Source organism: Rhagoletis zephyria, unplaced genomic scaffold, assembly GCF_001687245.7.
Source record: "Rhagoletis zephyria isolate East Lansing unplaced genomic scaffold, Rhagoletis_zephyria_1.1 Rzeph_scaffold_00203, whole genome shotgun sequence".
NCBI lineage: Eukaryota > Metazoa > Arthropoda > Insecta > Diptera > Tephritidae > Rhagoletis > Rhagoletis zephyria.
This window is the reverse complement of record NW_016157287.1, coordinates 263603-290042: the sequence shown is the minus strand read 5'-3', so window position 1 is coordinate 290042 and position 26440 is coordinate 263603. Positions and strand designations below refer to the sequence as shown.

General features: G+C 36.2%; 1 protein-coding gene across 4 annotated transcripts in view; it reads left to right on the top strand.

Moving 5' to 3' along the window:
- The window catches only part of emp (epithelial membrane protein), a 281014-nt gene that overhangs the window by 10200 nt on the left and 244374 nt on the right, over positions 1–26440 (top strand). For 2 of the 4 annotated variants that reach the window (XM_017609218.1, XM_017609219.1), the window contains exon 2: positions 22877–22943. In XM_017609218.1, the coding sequence (XP_017464707.1) occupies positions 22877–22943 (67 nt within the window). Of the gene's footprint in view, positions 1–8794; positions 9009–22876; positions 22946–26440 lie in introns of all 4 variants that reach the window. The other 2 variants (XM_017609220.1, XM_017609221.1) reach the window with 2 other exon arrangements.

Genomic DNA, 26440 nt, shown 5'->3' with positions numbered 1-26440 from the left:
TTTTTCATTGGGCGGGGTTTTAACGTGGCGGGACCCAAACCCAGCGCACGCGAAGTTTTACGCCTTCTCACTTTAGCTCGCTCCCAAACGGGTGTTTGGTTGCTACCCAGAGGATACGTGGATATAAATATCCGGACGTTGTGAGCTGCGATTTCAAAAGTTTTCCACTTCTGCGCACGGAACCATCCTCAAATTGTACTTATTTGCCGAAAAAAATTGCCTAAAAGTAGACAAGTATACCTAAAAATTAAATATGGCAACTTCTCTCTTCGGCACTATGTGTACTTTTGTACTCACATCAAACAATCTTTAATTTTTAAAATTCCCTTGAAAGGAGTTTCTCCGAGCAGTTCCAGCCAAACATATATAGGTATTCACCAAGTTGAGCAAGTGGCCTGGCAGTCTGACAAAACAGCAGATAAATCAAGCAACGACTGCTGCCAGAGTGCAGACCACCTGCTCAATTTGTGAATACCCCTTATGTTTTAACCAATTATTATGCCCCTTTGCAAAGGACGGAGGCTATTGAAAAAGCCGTTGAAATGCCAATGAAAATAAGAGAATGATTACCGATACATTATTTGGCTACGTTCTAAATGTACCTAAAATGGTGTGCTTGTATCAAATATACGATTTAATGTCGTCGCCATTTCAAAATTTAACAAGCTGTAATGAAATTCATTGTCAAGACTTTACCTTACGTCTCCGTAGAGCAAAACGTCTATTTAACTTGCTAAATATTGCATAGAGTTGTCGTAGAGTTTTCGATCTAGCTTCGGTGGACTGTGTACACGCGAAAATGTTTCGCTAAATAACTGTCACGTAGACTTTGTAGGCGAGTCTCTCGTAGATCTCTATTGAGTGTTTACACGTCTCTAACAAGATTTTTGTCTAAATCTGGTGTTTTTTCTCTACCGTGTACACTTAGCTTTTCGGAGATCACCACTTCTCCTCATCAAATTTCTTTTTTGTAGACTTCAGCAGGGATCGAACATGCGTAATCGATGTGCAAAGTCAGAAGCGTTGACCACAGAGTTATGTACACCCCGTAAACTCTTGTTGCTAATTCTTGTTCTTTATTCAACTAACTACTATCAAGTGCAGCTGATTTGCCGCTATTTAAACTTGACAGCATGTTTGCTGTTGTCAATTCTATACATCCATTTTCTTATTTGGTTTATTGTATAGTTTCAGGCATGCTCTTCCCAAACTATGTATTTGTGGCTTATTAGCATTTTATTTTTAATATTTTTATTGAGCTTTGTACCACGATTGTTTATTAGGAAAAATTGAAAACGCAACAAAGTCTAACAGCCGCACTCAGAGTCGTGCAATGATGTTCATCAAAATTTTTTAATTAAACAAGTAAGTAAGTTGACTAACTATGTGCCTTATCATGAGTTTCGCCTGAAAAAAAAATCACCCGAAAATTTGTTACCCGCCCATAGTAAAACCATGGAAACCAAAAGTGAAAAGTGAACCGGCTCGGGGAAAATGAAACTCATGATAAGGCTGTATGTATTTGTCAATGTTGTTGTGGCTTATTAACATTTAATTTTTAATATTTTTGTTGAGCTTTGTACCACGATTGTTTATTGGGCAAAATTAAAAAGCAACAAAGTCTAAGCGGTCGAAGTTATAGCAGCTATTTCGGAGATCACCACATATCCTCATCAGACTTCTTTTTACTAGACTTCAGCAGGGATCGAGCCTGCGTAATCGATGTGCAAAGTCAGAAGCGTTAACCACTGAACTATGTACACTTGACAACAACAACCACGCTGTCAAATTTAAATGGCGGCAAGTCAGCTGCACTTGATAGTAGTTGGTTGAAAAAGGAAAATGAATTAGCAACAAGAGATANGGATCGAGCCTGCGTAATCGATGTGCAAAGTCAGAAGCGTTAACCACTGAACTATGTACACTTGACAACAACAACCACGCTGTCAAATTTAAATGGCGGCAAGTCAGCTGCACTTGATAGTAGTTGGTTGAAAAAGGAAAATGAATTAGCAACAAGAGATAACGGGGTGTACATAGCTCAGTGGTTAACGCTTCTGACTTTGCACATCGATTACGCATGTTCGATCCCTGCTGAAGTCTAGAAAAAAGAAGTCTGATGAGGAGATGTGGTGATCTCCGAAATAGTTGCTTTAACATCTACCGCTTAGACTTTGTTGCTTTTTCAATTTTTCCTAATAAACAATCGTGGTACAAAGCTCAAAAAAAATATTACAAATAAAATTTTAGTTGTTAGAGGAGTGTTTCAATGGATGTGAGGCGATTCAAAGGTGGTTTCAATAAATCAAGGGACTACTCTTGTAAAAAGTTACCCGTTAAAATTTCTTCATTATTGACATTTATTTGGTTGATTATGAGAACGTTGATTGCAGCAATGTTTATCAAATCGAAAAATATTTTAAGTAACCATTGGCGGCAGTTTCTAAGAACACTGATGTACCGCATATGCATAGTAACCAAATTACAAGTTCAGTACATCAATACGCGCGCGGGCTAAAATGGTAGGCCCGCGATTTTCGCGTCAATCCACAAAAGGTGGAAGTCAAGCGCAATACTCACCAGTCGAAAAATTTAAAGAAGGCTTTCCTGGAACCGCACCGCTCTAAAATACAAAACTGACAAGTTATCAAGAAAATCGTTACCGTGGTCTACTATAGTAGGCCGCGCGTGTACTCTAGTGTTAATTTGTGGTACAAACGAAATCACGAAATATTGAGAAACGAGTCCATCCACGCAGAGAGGTGGGTGTCGTCGTTGTCTCTTCCGTCAATCTTGGGAATGAAAACTTCTGTGTAAATTATATAATTAAGTTTTATACTTTATTAGTTTCGTATTAAACTGATATCTGAATTCAGATGTTGGCAGTTTAAAACTTTTAAAATTAAGGGTTAAAGAGAAATTACTTAAAGTTTGAGAAAAAACGAGTTTAACAGCCGCACTCAGAAACGTTCCTTAGATTAGCTCTAACGGGCCCTTAACCCTTCGATGGCCACGTGGTTTATAGTTACGATCGTAGACCATTTTTGTTTTGAAATATGACAAATGACTATGAGAATATAAATGATAATATAGCACAAACACATTTTTGAAACTTTCCTAAATCGCATGGAATAGATTTTAAGACAAAATATTTTAAATTTAAAAAAAAGAACCAAAAGACAAAAAATAAACTGCATCCAGTTTTTAGTTTTTTTGAGAACAGGCATACAGTTAGTTGAATAAATATATTTATATATTGAAAACAATGAACAAATTATTTTTCATCGTAACAAAGCATTAAAACACTTCACCTAAAAAACCAGAGGCAAGATTCCATTCAAAAATAAATTAGTTAGAGGCCACGGAAATTAGGAGAATTTTACTCACTTACACAAAATGTGCAGGCATTCTTCATGCACGTTTCGCCAGTAAGTTTCCCACAACTCACACAGGCCCTTATGGAATATTTATTCTCACTTCGAGGGTAGATATGGCAGTCCAACAGTTAAAAACACTGTAGAATTCTTGGGCGTCTCCACTATTCTTTTTTTTTTAGTTCTGACATAGTTTTGTCTAAACAGTATTGTTTTAACTTCATTAGTATGAAAACTTAGTAAATATTACTTACTTTAATCTATCAAAATAATGAATTTAAAATATAATGTTGAAGAAAAAACTAAAACGCGTTTGGTCACGTGGTCTTCATATAAAAACCAGTTATGTTTCAGCCGTATAAAATTTCCAATCGCTCCCCCTCAGCGCACCTAACACTAGAGCTGGAAAAATATTGATGGTACTATCGATAGTATCGATGATTTTTGACTATCGAAAACATCGATGGTTTTGTAAGTACTATCGATAGTTTTCACTCATACATACATTATTCAGAAAGAGTAAAAGCCGGAGGTACCTGCTTCATCTTTTGAATCGGAACTGACATTTAACAAAGCAGGGCAAATAATTTCAGAGCGCAGATGCTGCGTTGATAAACTTTTGTCCCTTAACAAAAATATGGCCATATTTTAGCAATTCTGATCCCATTTTCAATAAAGGTTGTTACGTTTAACCTATCAAAATAAAGAATTTAAAATATAATGTTGAAGCAAAAACTAAAACGCATTTGGTCACGTGGTCATATATAGACCAGTTATGTTTCAGCCTTGATACAATTTCCAATCCGCTCCCCCTCAGCGCACCTAACACTAGAGCAGGAAAAATATCGATGACACTATCGATAGTATCGATGGTTTTTGACTATCGAAAACATCGATGGTTTCGTAAGTACTATCGATACTTTTCACTCATACATACATTATTCAGAAAGAGTAACAGCCGGTACCTCCTTCATCTTGTAAATCGGAAGGGACATTTAGCAAAGCAGGGCAAATACTTTCAGAGCGCAGATGCTGCTAAACTTTTGTCCCTTAGCAAAAATATGGCCATATTTTAGCAATTTCGTTCTCATTTTCAATAAAGGTTGTTATGTTTAATTTTTGAACTTGTTCAATCTAACCTATCGATAGTGTCGACATATTCGATAGTATCGATACTATCGATGGTTGTGACTATCGACTATCGAAACTATCGATGGTCGCGGCCACCTCTGATTTATAAAATTCAACGAATTCATATACATATTTCGGCTGAGTTATCCATTTTGGGTTATTTAATGAATAAAATAATCGCAAAATAGAATGAGTTTGTAAAACAAGGCCATTAATGTAGCAACGAGTTGTACAACTGGCCAGAAAATCAAAATTTGTGATCTTTCATACAACCAAGACACAAATTCATTTAACAGGCCCACAAACGGTGCAATCTAAAGCAAAATATCACCAAGTTGACCCAACGGCCGCTACGTTTATGGCTTTCTATAAGAAACGCCGGGGCGAAAATTTCAACTGCTCCTGTAACACTACCTTATATGAGTTCGCCTTGCTATCATCCTTACATATGTTCATCAGAGTATATCGATGGCTGAGTGGAAGATCTCAGAAAATTTTTCAACAACGCTTTATCTCAGAAAACTTTTCAAGAACGCCCTACTTCAGAATTTGATTGGAAAACACCCTACCTGAGAATTGGGTTGAATAGCGCCCTATATCCGCTGCAGATTCAAAAACGCCCTATCTCAGCTTATATTTAATGCATTTTCCTTTGTGTTTGTGTTTTTCAATAAAATTCTGAAATAGGTTGTTTTTCAATAAAATTCTGAAGTAGGGCGTCCTTGAAAAGTTTTCTGAGATAGGGCGTTTTCGAACTGGATGCCGAGATAGGTCGATCTTCCACTCAGCCATCGATATGTAGTTGTGTTTGTTTACAAATTACCCAGTAACTTGCCAGCAACTCTCCAATAACTTCATTTCTAAGAATTCGTACAGAAAAAATATCCAAAACAGTACGCGTAGCAAATCCGAACGAACAGCTGATAAATTAGTTGTTTATTCGCAGCAAATTCCTAATAAAACAATAGGGGTATTCTCGAAGTATTGCACGATGCACGTATTGCACGAAATGCAAAAATACTATCCCAAATTTCGAAGAGTACGAGAGCACCCCATTGCAAAGTGGTAGAATGCATGGGTAGCAAGCAGCGAAATTATGTATCAAATACAATAACAAGAGACAGCAGAAAAAAATGAAGTGAGCGAGATGAGAGGAATGAGAGAAATATGTAGCAATTCCAACAACAAAACAACTAGCACAGGGTCGCATATATCTTGCTATGCTATTTTGCAAAATATATACATGGGTTTCGACGTTGCATATTTTGCAGCGATAGGAAATGTCGTTTCCCATGTATTTTGTTGTTGTGTGTTTGCAAGTTATGCAATCCATGCAATCCGTGCTACGTGCAATGGCTTTGCAAGATTTGGAGAATACCCCTATCATATTTTATAATTTAAATTGGTTTATTTCATCAATTTCAACCATAAAAACCCACACACAGTTTCCTTATTAGTTTAAACTACATCCAGCAACATGCGATCAGCTGTTTTTCGTACAGGAAAATTGTTACAAGTAAAAATTTATCCAGTAAAAACTTGCAACTTCAGCTGCCATTTTCACTCTCTCAACTTCTCCTACCTAAAAATTTAAGCTTTTAGATCTCTATAAGTTTCGTTCATTCAGAATCAGCAACAAGCAAATTTATACACTTCTATAAATTTTAATTCTTAGAGAAATTGCGCATTCTCTTTTCGAAGTAGGGTTTGTCTTCAAAAAGATCGTAAACACTATTCAGTCATACCATTTCGTATTTTTCTAGTTAAGAAAAAAATGCTTTGGTTTAAAAGTTATATACTTATTCTTACTCTTCTCGAAGTTGGATTCCTCTTCACAAAGATCATGAATACCATTCCAGACTTTAGTAGATAACAGAGGCCTGCGATGGTATCTCCCTTAAAAAATTAATTAGAAATTTTGGTAGGTATTAGTACTAAGCTACGAAAAAAATATGAATAAAAAACTCCATCACCTAAATTTTCCGAGAAAATTAGTTTTTAATTTTCTTTAATGTTACAGCATATTACTAGCATTAACTTCGAATTTCCATAAACCTTTCTGATTTACTGAGGGTCTTGTATATATTTGCTCAATTCATAAAGGAGTTAGTATCCAAGTACACTATTTTGGAGTTTAATACACAAATTGGTTTATAAGTGTCTTTGGATAGAAATCTGGCTGTAGCGTCACATTTTTTATATATTTTTAACGAGAAAAAAGAACCAAGTTCGAAAACCAAAAAATTAAAAAATTCGTTTTTTTATTAGAAGCCTTTTCATGACAGAAACGCACTCGGAGGTTTGCCTTTGCCTGCCGGGAATCGACCGCTGTTAGAAAAAACCTTTTCTAATTTAGATGTTGCTCGGGCCACGGATCGAACCACACTCTAAAAAGTTTATGTAAAACTACTACTGAAAAGTGTTTATTTTTCAACCAAAACCTGTGTAAATATACGTACAAGATGTTCAAGATGGGATTTTGAACAGGAGATGTTTAAAAAATACACATAAATACACAAAAAAAAAAATGTTTAAAACTGCAAAAATTTTGAAAGTAAAAATATATTTTTAATAAAAATAAAAATTTAGTGCTCCTATTTACTAAATTTTAAACACTTTGTGTGTAATTTTTCTCTACGTGACAAATTTGGTATATAAAAGTAAACAGACAGTGTTTAATTTTGCACATATTACGAGAGGAAACGGGTTACCTCCCTTTATATACGTAAATTAAAAAACAAAATTGTAGAGCAAATTTTAAACATTTTATGTGTAAAATGTGAAATTTTGAATAATATATGTTTAGAACTCAGTAAACTAATTTGAAATTTGTTCTACGCTACACATATGATAAGTAAAAGTAAACGGGCGGTGTTTAATTTAATTAACATGGTGTGTAAATTTGCATTCATAAAGAGAGGAAACTGGTTACCTGTCTCAATTTGCGCAAATTTAAACAAATATTTTTTAGGGTGCAGTTCCTACGAAGTGATAGTCCCAATCAGTCACAGATGTTCATAAAACTACATACATGTGTAATACCGCAATTTTCTCGGTCTGAAATTGCAGGAGTTAAATTTTACTCCCTTCTCTCTCCCGTCTATAAAAACCCGACTTCAGACGGTCAGAAAATACTAGTTCTTATAAGACCGGAAGGGCTCCAACCGGCGGAACTTCGTAGTGTAAACTGTTGATGGAATAGTATTCTACAAAGTGAGTTTATAAAATATTTAAATGTTTTAATAGGCACCTTGAGTAGAGCCCTTGGTCTGACACTGACTAAACGTTTCATGAGAAATGTCATACGAGGGATAATCCCCCCAATCTCACCTTGTGGCTATGTGGCTATGTCATTGGTAGAAACGTTTTGTGCTAAACAACCAGCTACAAAATGATATTAATTGATATGATAATTACACTCTAAAACCCTTTGGAAATTTGGGCAGAATTTAAACAGCAATTTCCAAAATTGTTTCACATAGCTTATAAACATAGTGAAATAACATGATACAAAAAAGAAGGTAGTTTCAATAAACAACGTTTGACGGATAATAAAATTTTTTGAAGTTGCATAAATTGTGAGTATTCTCAACGTCCTTGCCACTTTCATGATATTAAAACAATAAATCGGAGTATTTTTCCCCACATTTATACCAGTTTAATAATAGTTCAAACTAAAAATTATCATCAGTGCTTGGTGATTTTTTTACTTACGTGGTTTGCACCTTTTTTATTAAAAATATATAAAATATGTAATGTTAAAGGAGACTTCATTGAAATTGTTTTTTTTATAACAAAAATCACGACAGCATTATGTTCTTATTTTTTCATTTTCTTATTTTGAATGCAATCTTGCGATTTAAAAATCGAATTCTAAAGAATGCTTTTTCCAAATAAATCTTTTTATAATCGCCAATTCCATGTGAATAAATTGTTCTCATAACTTAACATGAAAAATGAAAACAAATTGGGAAAAATTATGTTTGTTTTGTTTTATAATTTTGGGAATATTTGTTCATATAAAATTCGTGATTCGTGATGAAATTCGTGAAAATTTACTTTTAAATCTCTCATCAGATTTTGCACTAAATTAGGCTTTGTGGTTAGCGTATCACCATTAACTTCAACAAATTTCGAATTTAAAATTTCCAATGTATGCAAAAATCTTGAATTCGGCTTGCGCAGACCGCCCTACGATAAGCAATTAGTATAACTTTGATCACTTTCTTCATCCGTTCTGAAACCTAGCTTCGTCAACCCCATTTTTGAGATTATGCATTAATATTCAGGTTCATCATATTCGACATCTTTGCCACCGCTTTGTGCAAATTGGCGATTCGGCTAGTTCCTGCTTTCAGCACTGTGTTCCATCGTCGCTACCTAACGATCAACATTCTTGAAGGTCAACTCAAGATTCTCGCGCTGTCGCTTCACATATACAAGCCTAGGCCTCAGTTCACCAGAGACAGCTATTATCAACTATACCACGCAATAGTGAAATAGGTAAGTGTGTGCATTTAATTTAAGTGTTATTTTCGAACATTGCTGTGTGTCACTCAAAATAAGATGAGTGAGTCCACTGAAGCACAAATTAAGCTACAGCTGAATCGACTCGCAGCACTTGAGAAGATTCTTGCACATTTTAAGAAAGGCTCAATTGCACGTAAGACGAAACCATATTTTCAAAAACGGCTGTCGCGGATCGATAATCTTAACAGTGAGTTTTGTACCACTCGTAAATTGATTGTTTGCTCCGATATTGCCGAAGACGATGGATATTTCCATGAGGATGTGGCATCTCAACTTGAAGAGATACATCTCGATTTGTTTTGTTTGCTGACTCAACGTACAATTCCGCCGGACGAACCAGCAATACCAGCAATCACCAAAATATTGGGTTGAACTCAATACAAAAATTTCACTATTTAAAACAAGCACTTCCAGCCGACCGAGAGGTCGATATACACCAAATGCTTTTAACTGAGGTAAATTATATACTTCTTGGGACTTGTTGCTCAAGCGTTATAACAATCCGCGAATCCTGTTTTCGCAGCATATGAACACGCTTTATACTTTACCCCAGTTATATAAAGAGAAATCTGATAACATCAAATCAATGCTAAACGGAGCAAATGTCTGCGTAAATGAGTTTAAACGCCTGAAAATTCCAATCGGCGGATGTGACCACTGGGTTGCTCATTATCTTGCGACCAAGCTGCCAACCGATCCGCATACCGCATGGGAACGACATCTTGGAAGTAAAACCGATATACCAACATTCGGTTGAAGCGTTTTTAAATACTCGTATTTTCACAGTCGGTGCTTTAATGCTACATCTGCAGTTAAACCTACAAAGGATACAAAACATCAAACTGCTTTTAATTATAACAACTCAAAATCCACCCAGAGATCGATTGTTAATATTAAAGTTTTCACGTTGCCCAAACGTCAACACCGCTCAAGTTGAATCTTGTGCTTTATGTGGCCAAGCACATATTATACGCCACTGTCCAACCTTTCTCTCAAAAGATTGCTATGAGAGGAGGGTAAGGCAAAGCTGTGCCTTAATTGCTTAAGTAAGGCTCATGCACTTTCTAAGTGGACTAGCTTTAAAAATTGTCTCCAGTGTGGCCAACGCCACCACACTTTACTGCATTTTCCATTCGCTACAAAGACTACTCCTGCAAACAACACTCTTCTGCCATCAACGTTTCAGTACCTACACACGAACAATCAGTCCCCATTTTTTCAAATACACCTTCTCCTTCGACAGCAGTCTTCGATGTAAGGCGCTCCACTCACCCTCATGCTACGCTAACGGCAAATTCAACACAACTGGCTGTCGATAGGATTCCCTTACAAGGGCCGAGACACATACTACTTGCCACGGCGTCAGTAGTGCTGTGCAACGAAATCACGAATCGATCGGCGATAGTACACGTTTTGATCGTTCAAGGATCCGAAGGAACACTTATTTCAGAAAATGCCGTTCAGCAATTAGGCCTGCAACGTCATCCCACCTCTGCCGATATATGCGTAGTAGACCCAAACATATTCAGCCAATCGCGATCATTGGTTAGTTGCACTCTTCGTTCGTGCTACGATGAACATTTCTCTGCCCATATTGAGTCTGCTTATGTTCTGAAGCAACTCACAGCACCACTGCCCAGCCAGGAAATTGTGCCAGAGGATATGGCACATCTACAAGGACTCGCTCTCGCCGATCCCAAATACTATCAGCCGAAGAGAATTGACCTCATTATCGGCGCAGACTTGATCGCCCAAATATTGGAGCCGCAAACCCGCTTTGGCCATGTTAACCAGCCTATTGCCCAAAAAACTCATTTGGGGTGGATCCTTCTACTGTCACTATTCGCTGCCATCACAGCAACCTTGAGCTTGAAGGGCTTGTGCGAAAATTCTTTGAGAACGAGAAAGTGACCACTGCTGTGCCAATGCCCGCGCAAGACCAATGGTGCGAAAATTTTTGCCGTAGCACTTATACTCGACAAGCAAATGGTAAATATCTGGTTCGTTTGCCTCTCAAGTCATTATATGACCCTAATCAAACTCTAGGAAAGTCAAAATAAATTGCACTGAACAGATTTCATCAGCTGGAACGTCGACTCCAGCGTAATGCCGATCTGCGTGAGCAATATGAGGTGGAATTGAGGACTATTTTCGCCTGAACCAAATTCGCCAAGCTATGACTGCTTAACTACCGGATGTAACCAGCTAACCGTAACCTCCTGTGTACTGCCACATCACGCTGTAGTGAAAGAAACGAGTGTCACTACCAAATTACGAATTGTCTATGATGCGTCCTCGAAACGTCAAGTGGACGTCCTGTGAATGATTTACTATGCACTGGCCCACAATTATAAAACAACCTCTCGGCTGTTATCCTGAAGTGGCGAATGCATGGATACGTCTTCTTGGCCGATATACAAAAAAATGTATCGATGTATCGACATGAACCTAGAGGATTCAAATTATCAACGCATATTGTGGGCAACAAAAATGGACAGGTTGGCGAATACTGTCTGACTACGGTGACCGTACACTGCAATTCGAGTTCTTCATCAGCTCGCACACGATGAAAAACATCGATTTCCCCTGGCTGCAAATATTTTTCTTCACGAGATGTACGTTGACGATGTACTAAGCGGAAATGATTCAATTGCTAATGCAACACTGTTGCGTGATCAACTGATAGCGTGACATGGAAAGCTGGCAGAAAATGGTCCAGTAACACTCCTGAACTTTTGCACTCTATTCCATACGAGCATCAATCGTATGATCCATCACAACAACTTAACACTAATGAGACGATGAAAACGCTTGGCCTGCATTGGCAGCCGAATATCGACTCCTTCACTTCCTCAGTCAAATTTGCTATCAAGAATTGCTTACGACTATCAATGGAACCTGGCAAAGGTTTGTTACTGAATTTTCACAGGTAAAGGCGATCTCTATTCCACGCTGGTTACATTACTCGCCGCAACAACTTCAGTCGGTAGAAATACATGCGTTCTGTGATGGCTCCTCCTCGGCATACGCAGCAGCGGTATATTCACGCTTGCACTACAGCAATAAATACATTAACACACACTTAGTCGCTGCTAAAAGAAGGGTCACGCCTATCGCCTCACTTACAATTCCCCGAGTGGAGTTATGTGGCGCTGTGCTCGCATTGGGGCTCGCCAATTGGGTTCAGAATACCCTCAAGCCAGTTTATGCCAGCCCACTTCTGGTCGGATGCAACGATTGTCCTTTATTGGATTCACGGCGATCTCAACAGATGGAAGCTTTATGTAGCCAATCGGATAAGCAAAATATTGTCGCACAGTACGCCTAGTCAGTGGAGGCATATTGGCATAAAAGAAAACTCAACAGATTGCGCCACGCGCGTTGTATCACCAACACAGTTAAAAGATTTGGAACTCTGATGGAGTGGACCACGGTGGCTAACGCAGCCCAAGTCAATTTGGCCAACGTGTTTGATGTCGGTGATACAACACTGGAAGAAAAACCGGCTTAAGTTCATGCTCATGCAGTCGTTGCAATCTCATCGTTTTTACAACGTTTCTGTTCATTTAAAAAACGTCAACGCATCACCGCTTAGATGTTACGATTTTATTATAATCTTCAGCATAAAATTAACCACGAGGGAGTTACAACAAAGTTTATTTTGTATCGTTCGACTGGTGCAACAAGAAGCTTTTCGAACAGAAATACATTTCATCGAAACAAAACAAGTTGTGCCAAATAGCAGCAAACTCGTCAGCCTAACACCATTTTGCGGAGAAAGAGACGTTCTTCGTGTACGCGGTCGGCTCAAGCATTCTCTCCTCCCTTACGACCAACGGTACTCAATGATATTACCGAGTAGCCACCATGTAACGAAATTAATCAACGACAACGCTCATTTCGGTACCCTACACGGAGGTATCCAGTTAACGCTTTGTACCATCCGAAAACAATTTTGGATTATACATGCGCGCAAAACGGTGCGCAATCATCTTAAAAATTGCATAAAGTGTTTTCGTAATAACCCACTACCCACTACACAATTAATGGGAGATTCACCCACGCAACTCTCCCTCAACGCGCCTCCTATGCAATAATTGTTGACTACATGGGAGCCATCGAGTTGAAAACGTCAGAATATCGCGGTCATACGATTTACAAGGGTTATATAGCGATATTCATATGCTTGGCTCCGAAGGCGGTGCATATAAAAGCAGTTACTGGCATGACAACGGAGCATTTTTTATGGGCATTACAGCGTTTCATTTCCCGCCGTGGAATATGTCATTAATTGTATAGCGAGTGCGGCACCAATTTTGCTGGGGGCTGATAAAGTTTTGAAAATTAATCAAAAGCGATTGGTTGAAGAAGTTGAGCATGATAATGTACCTCAGTAAGCCGTACAAAACATTAATTGGCATTTCAGCCTCCTGTACTCTCCAAATTTTGGCGGGCTGTGGGAAGCTAATATAAAATCCATCAAATATCATCTAAAACGCATTGTCACTGGAACAAGCAGCTTTCCAAAAGCCTGGCAAGGATCGAAGCCTGCTTTAATTCAAAGCCCTTGTGCCCGATGGCATCCGACCCCGATGACCTCTTTGTGTTAACTGCGGGGCACTTCTTGATCGGGGACGCCTTACTTTCCCCACCTGAAACCACTTCTTCTTCTTCTTATTTGGTGCTGTAACCGCCTAAGCGATTTTGGCCGAGTTCAGCAAAGTACGCCAGTCGTTTCTCTTCTGTGCCAACTGACGCCAATTGGAAACGCCAAGTGAAGCAAAGTCCTTCTCCACCTGATCTTTCCATCGCAGTGGGTGCCTCCCTTTTCCTCTGCTACCCCCAGCGGGTTCCGCGTTGAATACTTTCAGAGCTGGAGCGTTGGTGTCGATTCGAACGATATGGCCAAGCCAGCGTAGCCGCTGTATTTTAATTCGCTGCACTATGTCCATGTCGTTTTAAAGCTCATACAGCTCATCGTTCCATCGTCTGCGGTACTCGCCGTCTCCAACGCGTAAAGGCCCGTAAATCTTCCCCAAAATCTTTCTCTGGAACTCTCCAAGTGCCGCCTCATCGGATGTTGTCATTGTCCATGCTTCTGCGCCATATACCAGCACGGGCATGATGAGTGAATTATAGAGCGTGGTTTTCGTACGTCTTGAGAGAACTTTACTCCTGAATTGCCTACTCAGTCCAAAGTAGCACTTGTTGGCAAGAGTGATTCTGCGTTGGATTTCCATGCTGACATTATTATTGGTGATAATGCTGCTTCGCAAGTAAATGAAATTCTTTCCTTTCTCGAAATTGTAACTGTCAACAGTGACGTGGGTGCCAAGGCGCGAATGTGCTGACTGTTTGTTTGATGACAGGAGATACTTCGTCTTGTCCTCGTTTACCACCAGACCCATGCGCTTTGCTTCCCTATCCAACTTGGAAAAGGCAGAACAGACTTCGCGGTTTTTGATACCGATGATATCGATGTCATCGGCATAAGTCAGCAATTTCACGCTCCTGTAGTAAATTGTTCCTGAGCGGTTCAGTTCTGCAGGTCTTATTATCTTCTCCAACATCAGACTAAAGAAGTCACATGAAAGAGAGTCGCCCTGTCTGAAGCCCCGTTTGGTGGCGAATGGCTCCGAGAGGTCTTTCCCTATTCTGACGGAGCTGGTGGTATTGCTCAACGTCATTTTACACAGCCGTATGAGTTTTGAGGGGATGCCGAATTCAGACATAGCAGCGTATAGGCAACTCCTTTTAGTGCTGTCAAAAGCGGCATTAAAGTCGACAAATAGGTGGTGAGTGTCGATCCTTTTCTCGTGGGTCTTTTCCAAGATTTGGCGTATTGTGAATACGTGGTCTGGATTTGCCAGGTCTAAAGCCACACTGATAAGGCCCAATCAGTTAACTGACGGTGGGGTTCAGTCTTTCACACAATACATTCGATAAAACCTTGTATCCTATGCTTAGAAGGCTGATCCCGCGGTAGTTGGCGCGAATTGCGATGTCACCTTTCTTGTGGATTGGGCAGAGCGCACTTAGATTCGTCGGGCATGTACCTAATTAGCTCCTTGCCATCGTAATTGAATAGGTCAGCTGACAGGCCGTCATCTCAAGCAGATTTGTTACTTTTCATCAGCATAATCGATATTCGTACCTCGTCATAGCACGATTAATCAGTTTTTAATCATCAAAGGTGTGTTCGAAGAAGACTCAGCAAGGTGATTTTTATTAAATTAATCTTCCAAATGCTAGGTGGGTCGTACATAAATTTCGAAAAATCGGATTTTTTAATCAGTCTAAGCTACACCTACTCTAATTTAGTGAACGTATTTACATTTGACTGCACCAGTCCCATACAAATAAAAATCGGTACTGTGTTTCCATTGGAATTATAAAATCTTTATATTTTAAGACTTGCACCAAAATATTTCGGAAAAAATATATCCAATTTATAAATTGAAAACGTTGCCTGAACTCTTAAATTTAACGAAAACGTTGTTTCATGGCAGTTAGTAGGTGAAACATATTTTTTATTTCGCCGATAAAAGTTATAACCCAAGGTTTACTTATTACGTGGTTTGATATACAGTTATTGCCCAACGTTTATTTTTAACGTTGCTTGATAACAGTTATTGCCCAACGTTTATTTTTACGCTGATTGATAACAGTTATAACAGTATAAAATTGGAAGAGTGAAATAACTTTTATTAAAACCACGTAAAAATAAACGTTACGAAATAACTCTTTATCTTTACTCAAGTACTTTACTTTGAGTGGATTGATTTATCTTCATAATTATCTTTATGTTTGCCTTTATCATTGGCTTTATCCTTAAATCTAGGTTGTGAGCAAGAATGATAGAAAACAAGATTGCGCCAATCGAAATGAGAGCAACTGGATGTGACGTCACATTATTATGAGCATGAGAGTGTAAAGAATAATTTTTAAGAAGAAGAGGAAGAAGCGAACAAGTGGTGCAAAATAGTGACGTAAAATTAGGTTGAATTGTGTATCTACTTTTAGGTACAACTTTCCGGCAAATAGGTACAACATGAATATTTAGTATTCATCACTAGTGCTCAAAAATAATAATGTGACGTCAGCGAAAAGTAGGATGCTGTCAAATCGAGGAAGAAAGGCTTACAGGCTAACCTAATATTCACGCACGCCGCCAATTTACTGTCAAAAATTTCTCATATACATACAACTTGTATGCGACCAACCGAAATTGAACGGCGCGCGTATGTAGCTAACTCAATTTCCAATTTTTGTTCTGCGTGACATTTTGATTTGACATTTCGCTCAATGAAATCAAATGCAAACGCACGCAAGCCATTTTCGGGGGACGCAAAACAAAAAATTCTACGGCGTGCGTACCAAAACGCAAGCCGCGAATATTAGGTTAGCCTGTTAGCGGTCCGCGGAAGGTGCCACCTTTGTATCGCTGCATCGTGGGTTGTGAGTGCTTGTGGCTTTGTTTGTTGCATTTGTCTTTGTTTCTGTCCTTGTATCTTGCTCTCCCTCTTTCCATTCCCACTTCACAGTGGCGTTAAACCTTCTACGCGACCGTCCCGTCTATTCACACATAAGCTTATTAAGCTGGTTATACTTACATTCTACTGCAGCGCATAAAACTAGTACTGTCACTTATCGAATTATTTTAATGAGTTTTGTATAGGACGCTGTTACGCAGACGATCATATCGAGCAAAAAATCGGTAATCGCTTTTAGTGGTCTCGTGTTCTAGAAGGCATAGCGTTCGAATTTGTTCGCTTCTTTTAAGCATTGCCGGTAATGCAAAGTAGAATGTCCTACAATATTTTATTTATTTCGCTTCTTTGTTTCATTTCGGGGAATGCAAAGTAGAATGTCATATAATGGTTCTTTTTTAATTCGCATCGTTGCTTCATTTCGGGGAATGCAAAGTAGAATGTCCTACAATATTTTATTTGTTTCGCTTCCTTTCAGGGAATGCAATGCTTCTTTGCTTCATTTCGGAGAATGCAAAATAAAATGCTGCATCGTAGTCAGCTGAAAAATAGAATGAATATCCAAAAATGCATTTTCTACCGTTACTTTCTGTGGAAATATGTCTCGCATAAAAATCATGTTTTGCTTTGTTCAATTTGCAGCGAAGTTGAAGTCAGTCAATGAAGTGAAGTACAAGAGTGAGGAAGTACAATTTTAAGCTTAATTAAATATGCATGTATGTGCATACCGATTTTTAAGTAAAATCTAAATACCTAAATACATACATATGTATGTATAAAAACTGATTTATACAAATTTTAATTAATTTTAATCTTTTAAATAAGTATGTACTTATCTAGGCATTCTCCATTAGTTTCTCTGTAAGGCATTCTTTGTTCACTTCTCTGGGTTCTGTTTATCCATGCGTTCTCGCTTCGTTTCAAGATAATGTTACGGGTAAGGGCTTACCGCCAATGACATGCTCATGTTAAAATAATGTCTTCTTGAAGCGAAAGGGTAAGCGATTCCCATCGCCTATCTCCTTTCCACTTTCGTTTCTGTGGTAGTCGTGTTTTTTTCTGGGTATGATCTCTGGTCATCAATTGTTGTTGCTTTCTCTGTCGGTTTTTTTATAAAAATCATGATTTTTCTACTTGAAAATAGTTAGCAGCACTGCTGGTCATGGAGTTCAGTTCTCTCTTTCTCTCTCAAATTTTTCATTGTGCAGTGAAAGCAACAACAATTGGTGACCAGAGATCATATGATCGTCTTTGTAACAGCGATTATCCGGCGCAGCGCATGGCAGTATGATAGCAAAGTCTGGTGAATTTTGATTTTTCGCTGTGTGACACTTTCAATTAATTACCATTAATCTGTTCCAGTACCTATCAGATTTACAGGAATTACTGAGAAGTCGTTCTCGTACATATATGGGTACGGTGACCATCCGTCCTGTATTATACGGGACAGACCTCTTTTTGGACCAATTGTCCTGGTCATTTCTTTATTTTACACGGGACGCCAAATGTTCTGTATTCCTTTTCATGTCCTGTATTTGTCCCGTCTTCAGTGTTCGGCATTTCGATGCCTTAACACCCCATTAAAATGGCATACCTATGAACCAGTTTTAAGTGATGTTGGTATGTACATATATGATCGTAATTTTTTCATAAACAGTTATTAGTTTCCAATCTGAATGCCTGCGATTAGAATCGAGAAATATATACAGTGACCCAAATATCAGGGTTGGGCACAATGCACTAAAAAATTAATGCAATACGCTTTTCACTACCACTGTCTATTCAGTGATAGTTAAAATGCTGAATCCATTATCACTGAAAATTTTAGTGATAGTGAAAAAAATGCACTATCACTGAACATTTATGGATAGTTAAAAACAGATTACATTATCACTAAACCCTTAGTGACAGTAAAAAACTATTTGCACTACCACTTAATATTTAGTGAAAGTGGAAACCTTTATTGATAATTAAAATTTTTCAGCAAAATGACATTGCTTTTGTCTGTAAACAAGATTTATGGTTATGACATAGTTCTTCTTGAAGAATAAAGTAAGACTATATTAGTTGAATCAGTGAAAAAAAAACATATTCAAAATAAACAATATTCTTGAGAAGAGACTTCTAATTATAGTACGTCGCTTCAAAAATATAAAAACATAATTCATTTTTTATTTGCCTTTTTTAGTACCAACATTTCAAAGTTTTGGTCAGAAAGATTTTGCCTTGTCGATCGATTGGCAATCCCAGCAAAGGAAAAAAGTCTTTCCACTGGCGCAGATGAAGGAAGAGGTGTATTATATTTTAAAAACATTTTTTTATAGTAGGAAAGCGATGCAAAGCTTCAATGCTCCTATCCTCGTCATTCAGGTACAAAACTACTTCAGTTGCTATAGCTCCGCCATGGCAACATGTATACCGATTTTCATCTAAAAAAGCAAATTATTTACAAAACTTTTGCAGGTTGATTTCTTTTAATCAAATACCTGTAGACTCCTCATCGAATTCGAGAAATGATGTATTAGCACTTATGGAAGGCTGTAAATTATTATCTTCCCCTACCGGTTGTCTTTTAAACTCCATCGCATATTCTTTAAATTTATCCCGAACATATTGTAGAGTGTATATCAGCACTTCCAGCAAACTTTTGCAAAATTTTAGTTTGATATCGGGAATGAGAAATGCTGCAATAACTGCATCCCAAGAGTCAGAGTGCAAACTAAAATATTTTTCAAACCTTTCATTAGCTTTGATTGCATTTGAATATTAGTTTCCGTCAAATATTTCATGTTTTCGGAAGCTAAACGTCGCATTTTTATTTTTATGGACAGTAAAGTTGGAATAAAGTAACCAAAGAACATATTTTGCTCTCTTTGGATGAAGTCGATAGCTTCTGCATTACTTTTGCATATTCTTCCAAATACTCAATTTATTCCTCATTGAAAGTAAAAATTTCCAGCTTATAGCATAGTTCACCTAATCTGGTTTTTACTTCTATTAACTTCTGAACCGAATCGTACAATGAGTTCCATCTTGTAACGCAAGGCGTAACCAGATTCGAAGATATAACTGTTTTTATTATTTCCGCAGATTTTGGCCTATTACACTTATTCCATAATTTTGTACACCTGAGTTAGGAAAATGTAAGAAGTTAATATATATACATGTTATAGATTTAACCTTACTTCCTTAGAGGGTCATTTTTGATACTATTCTTTCGTTTATATTAAACTACCCTATAATAGGACCATATAGGCAAATCTCTGAAAATTTGACTGAAATCTATCCAGTAATTTTTGAATTAAGTGCAATCATGGAAAGGGCTATTGTTTTACATATGTAGATAATATATTAAATTCACAGTAAAGGTTGGATTAAAAATAAAGCTATGTCTAAAGTTGAGCATTTCTATTATCGGTTTTTGACGTATGTATGTTTCTTGGTTGTAAACCAATTTAAAACCGATAATAAAATTCTTTATTTTAGACATAATTATAAATTTTAATGCAACCTTTAAATATAAAGTGAGCTTTAAAGTGACAGGTTACTTAAGAAAACGGCCCTAAGAGTAACAGCGTTACACTTTTGTGCTTTTTTGGAGTTTTTATTATTTTAAAGTTGGGTACAAATAACGTAACTTTGGATTAGCGTTTTTCATTTGCACATGTAAATTGGCTATCTTCGCTTGGCTAGTTTCACTAAAAGGTTAGTGATAGTGAGTTTTTTCTAACTATCACTAAAGCTTTATTGATAATGCAATTTGTTTTTCACTATCACTAAATTTTCAGTGGTAATGAATTCTGCATTTTAACTATCACTGAATAAACACTGATAGTGCAATTCAGTGGTAGTGCAAAAATGCCCAACCCTGCCAAATATATATGACAATTTTGCAACGTTTGGCTATTTTTCTTTTGTTTATTTTATGTTTCTTATATTTGTTTATGGAAGTAAAGCTCTTCCTAACGAAAACCATATAAATCCAAATTTCTGACTTTGTGCAAAAAACTATAAAAATTAAAAAAAAAAAAATTCAATATAATAAAGTGAAAGTGCAACTTTGTACTTATTTGTACGAAAAAAATGCGTAATACCGTAAAAAAAATTCCAAAAATTAACGGTAAATCCTAGCTACTTCAAACTTGCACTTTATTGTACTAAAATTTAAAGAATTTTTTGTAACAAATTTTGTGGGGCAAAAATCTCCAGAAAAATATTCTTTAAGTTTGAGATGTTACTTTAAGGGCCGTTTTCACTATCTCTGATTAACACTAATCTCCAGTTAAACATCGTTACCGACGTTATCAACACAATGTATTCGGCCCCCGTAAATATGGTCACCGTAACAATGGGTCATATTCATAGTCGAACTAAAGTCGATTATAAAGTTAGTTGCTGCTATTCAATTGCAAATTAAAGTAATGACAAAAAGCAGCAACTAACTTTAGTGTGGACTTCATTTAGGCTATGAATACGCATAATTCAGTTATATCTTTGAGCGATGAAGCTCTCCAGTCGTTTCCCATTGCTTGAAGAAACACCGAAAAATAATGTTTTATTTTCTGAGCAAAAAATAAAACTTAATAAATAACCATTATTTTCTGAGCAAAAAGAAAAAAATACAAAAACAAAACGATTATTTTCTGGACAAAAAATTAAACTCAAAAAATGAGGATTATTTGCCCTGCAAAAAATTAAATTCAAAAATTAGCTGTAATTTTCTGAATAATAAATAAAACTAAAAAATAAATATTTAACTTGATTTTTTAAGTAAAAATCTAACAATAAAAAATCAGTGCCTCTGAAGTAGGGTTGCCAACCGTACTATAATATATAGTATTGTACTATTTTTTGGGTCTGCGTACTATATACTGTTGGAAAAAAATATAGTATGCAAAAATACTATAGTTTTTCAGTTACAAATATAAATATATTTCAGGAATTTTCAAGAAAGAAATGTTTTAAAGTAGATGATATTTATACTGAAATAACAATATTAAAAGAAATATACCTTCAAACAACGGGTCTACAGATCAAAAATGGCAACATTTTTAAAAATACTCAGAGCCAAATTCACAGTTTTTACTAAAAATCTGTAGTTAACTGTCGATTCTGAGTTAACTACGCACTGTGAATTTGGCCCTTAGAAAGATTTACCAAATTTACTTAAAATTATTTCGCTTATGCTCCTTACAGTTTTTTCTACTAAGATTGTGAAGTGGTGAGATGGGAGAAATAAAGCGACTATCTCACTAATAAAATACGAACTTTTGATTTAATTAATTAATTTAAATATTGATTGCGATAATGCATATGATGCTTTCAAAGAAATTTATTTTTTTTATAGAGGAAATGCATAAGAAAGAAAAAAGATGTACACTTAAAAAGCATTTTTACTTTTTCCTTAAAAAGTAATAAGATATATCGTCGCTGGAATAAAGAAATAGTGTAACATGAAAAGTATAGTTTTGAGAAAAACGACTTGGAAGTTTTTATAAACCATTACAAACCATGCAAATACAATTTCGTTTTTCGGGAATAAATTAGTGAACCAAAGTGATATTTAAGAAAACTAAAGATTTTTCTAATAGATTAAAGGATTGTCTATCCAATGGTGCAATTATCGAATAATAGTGTATGTGGCTTTACACTGTTTCTTTATTCGAGCGACGATATATTTGAAGTGAACTATATTTTTTCAGATTTTTTTTCAAAAAGTACTGTAAGTTTCTTTTAAAATGTTGGCAACCCTACTCTGAAGGTATTCCGTATAACAAGAAGTCTGTTGGTTTACTCCTTATGTACGTAGCGTTTCTCTTTCAGTGTGATTTTGTGAGTTGAAGCTTAAAATATAATCGTTATTTGCGGTCCCTGCTTAAAAGCGACCGTAATTATAATACAATGTTATATATTGGCGAATAACACAAATACATAAACAAATAATATATTCTAATTTCACAACTTATTCTTACTGAAAATCTGAAAAAATCATAAAACAAAACTACACGTATGTATACATATGTATGCATATGTATGTAAATATGTGCGCATTCGGGACCATTTAAGAGTGTGCCAACTTAAAAATGTATATGTCGTTACCTTAATTCACAAAGGTCCTAAAATTTGAAAGTGTTAGTACCAAAAATCGGAGCTATACCACTTTTTCAAAGGCCCTATCCGTACGCACGATTTTCTTTTGATAATGTTTTTTGCATCTCCTGTAAAATATAAAAATTTCTTGTTGGGGCCTTTTGTGAAATAGGGTAACGATGTGTATCTGTAATGTAGCTTATAAAACTTTATTAAACTTTGCCGAGAATAGCTTATATAAAATCCTTCCTATTTTTCTAGGAACCACGATGCAGGGACACAAGCACAAATTTTGCACAAAACTCTACAGCACTTATCTACGAAAATGGTGTAAGTATGTAACGAAAATCCGATTTGATAGCCATATATGTACTTCTTAATATATGCTCTGAGAAAAATGGTTAGATTCGACAACTAAATATATCGTCGTTTAAAGTACAAAACCGCATATCAAGATAATGCAAAACCGCGTATGTGAGCACGGTTGCCACTTTGGTACAATTGTACCAAATATGAGCCGTTCTTCGCCGTTTGGGCCTTTGGGCCTTTTTTGTTTGTTTGGCCCTTTTTGAAACAAGTGTGGCTATCCGCTCTTTTGGCGTTGGCGAGAGCTATCCGTTTGTTTGAAATATGCAGCACTCGCTGCAGCTGTTCGGTTTGTTCTTTTAAGTGATAACAATGATGATCATCGTTTTAATAGTTAGAAACTCGAAAGGATACAAGTAATTTTTAGCAAAAAAAAACGACTTCAACTCTCATATAAAAAATATATATATATATATATATCTCATTATCCACTGATCGGATCTTAACCAGATTAGTATGGGACCACCTCTGAGACACTACCTTTCCGATGCAAAAATAATTATCGAAATCGGTTGACGTGGTCCAAAGTTATGCGGTAACATAAAAAAAAAAAAAAAAAATATATATTCCGACGAACTGATAACCTCCTCCTTTTTTCGAAGTCGGTTAAAAATAGTCAAAGATTCAAAGTACAAATTTTTCATATAATGAAACTAGTTCATAGTTTTTCTCTTTTTACTTGTAATATANACATTTCTAAAATAAATGTATTTTTTGATTGTTCTTCGTATTTTCTGTCTTTTTTTAGTGCCTTATTTTGCTTTTTTTGCAATACCTAGTGCCTTTTCCTGCCTTTTACGCTATTTTGTTTTGCCTTTTTTGCAATACCTAGTGCCTTTTCCTGCCTTTTTCGCTATTTTATTTTGCCTTTTCCAGCCTATTTCGTTATTTTATTTTGCCTTTTTTATAGGTTTTTAGGTCCTAAAAATCCGTTCCCTGGTTATCACCATACTGATCTCTATATTTTCGCAGTAAATACATGTGTACAATGTTCACTGTACATATCGCACACCGTCTTCAAGAGAGAGATTATGCGATAAAAATGTACACAGAGCTTTTATTTACCTTTCAGCAAAAGCTGGAGCCAATTTTTGTTATAATTTGTTTAAAAAACCTAAATTAAAGTCGCCATGCCCATATGATTATCATGTGCTAAGAAATAGTTTTTCGCATTTCCTGACAAACGTATTATTTTGAGTTGTGACTCTTTTAAAGACGGTGTGCGATACGTACATATGTATGTACAGTCAGTGTCAAATGTTAGTGTACACCTTGTTCTAATATAATATTCGCAATTATTTTCATGAAATTTTTTTCATTAATTACACTGGATCACAAACTTTAATTTTGTTTTTGTTCTCCACATGCCACTATCCAATTTGTATGTAGAATCGCTCGCTGATTCCCAAAATCGAATTAGTTTTTAGTTTATGGATACGTTTTCGAGATATTTGAAATTTACCGTTATTCAACTAAAAAAAAAGAGTGGTTCCACTTAATCACGTATATATTACGAATCAATTGAATAATCGTAATACGAGGTACGGCAAGTGAAAGAAAATCAAATTCTCCATAAACCTGATAGTTTCTGAGAAATTAATTAATTATTCCAGATTTTTTTATTTTTTTAATGAAAAAAACAGAAAAAATTCAAACTTTAACAGGGAAAAAATGAAAAAAAAATAACAGTTTCTGTGTAAATTAAGCTACCAATGAAGAAAACCGATTGATAAATAAGAAAGTAATGACTGGTCAAATGAAATAGCGCAAGTATTTTTTTTTATATGAAACTAGCAGACCCGGCGAACTTCGTCCCGCTCAAAGTTATTATTTTTTTATTGAAACATTTGGTCCAACGTTTTCACCAACAATTCACGTTCACGTTTGGGTTGGTGTTCGTCTGAAGGCATATCCTCCATAGCTGTCTTAGATAACCTAACGAAAGCGTTATGTCCGCGAAGAAGTTCTTGCGACAGCAATGATCTGGTTAGTTGGTGGCAATTTCAAAATGGGGGAGTATGGCCTATAGAAATCCAATGTACATAGACTTATTTCAGACTAAATACCTTAAATATCTTACAATTGTATTTGCAGGTATTCATCAAGAATATTCCTTATTCTGTTTAGTGGTTGATTCAACAGTGGTGATTTGACGTTGATCCCTGATCTATATGTCTCCAAATCGGATCATATATATGATTTTTAGTAATAACTCGACTGCGCCGCCACCGGGCGTTTTAAGTTGTGAACCTAAACTATACGGCTCCCTGTACACATAAAAAAATATATTTAAAATAGTTTCGGTCGTTTAGGAGGAGTTCATTCTGAAACACACGTACCGAAGAATTACATACATATGTATTTACAAATAGGTAAAGTTTCAATAGATTTGGAAGGCACCACGCCCCTTTTTCCAATAGCCCCTACTTTTCTCCATGAGTATGAGAGTGATTTCAAATATTTCCATACCAATTTTTAGGACTCTTCAGCAAATACTTCCAGAGATATGCGATATGAAAAATTCGATTTCTATGGGAGATGCTACGCTTCATTGAAATATCGACAATATTATCAGCCTATAACCATCCTATAGTTCTACAGTTCCCTAACCCAATTTTCAATAGTTTTGTTAATTTTAAAAAAAAAAGTTAAAAAAAAAAACAAAAATCGCTTCTAACTTCACGCGCAAGCCTTTATTCAGCAAAAACAGTTCTGATACGACCTACTTACCAGAAGTAAAGAGTTCTACAGTTCCAATCCAGAAAAAAAACAAAAAAAATTGTTACATACATTTTTTTGTAATTACTTTTTAAGAATTTAGCCGCCAGGTGGCCGCATCGGCATTTGATAACACTAGTTTATACGAAAAGTTAAACTTTGTAAAAAAGTATTTTCTGGGCTCACTTTGGGTCGCTGAATATGAAAACAATACCCATTCTTTTTTTGAAGGAAGCGTTTTCGAGATTTTTTCGAAAACATGTTTTTGGTACCTCTCGCAGTTATTTGTTACTAATCTTTTGAAAAAATCATTTAATCGACAGAAGCAGCCTACCGTTCAAAAGGTATTGATGTGCCCTTTGCAGATTTAATTAAAAATTATTATTGTTACTAGCGACCAAAATCGAAAAAAGTGAAATTTTCAATCATTTTTGAAAAGTACACATTTTAGATGGTAGAAATTACGAGCAAGTACCTTTTAGAATTTATCGGCCCTTCGAACACATTTTTTGAGAACAAAATTTGTTTTTAAAGGGCAGATAAATTTTTAGACTACTTGAGAAAACGGCCCACAGTGGTTCGGATAGCAGATCTAGCTGGACGAAAATCAAATTTTGTTTTGTTTTTAAAATACTTAATGGTACTTGGAATACATTCCTGACAATACATTCAAATAAAAATTGCATTTATTAAAGCATTAACATATGAAAACAAACAATAAAAGGTAAGTCAACGCCGCCT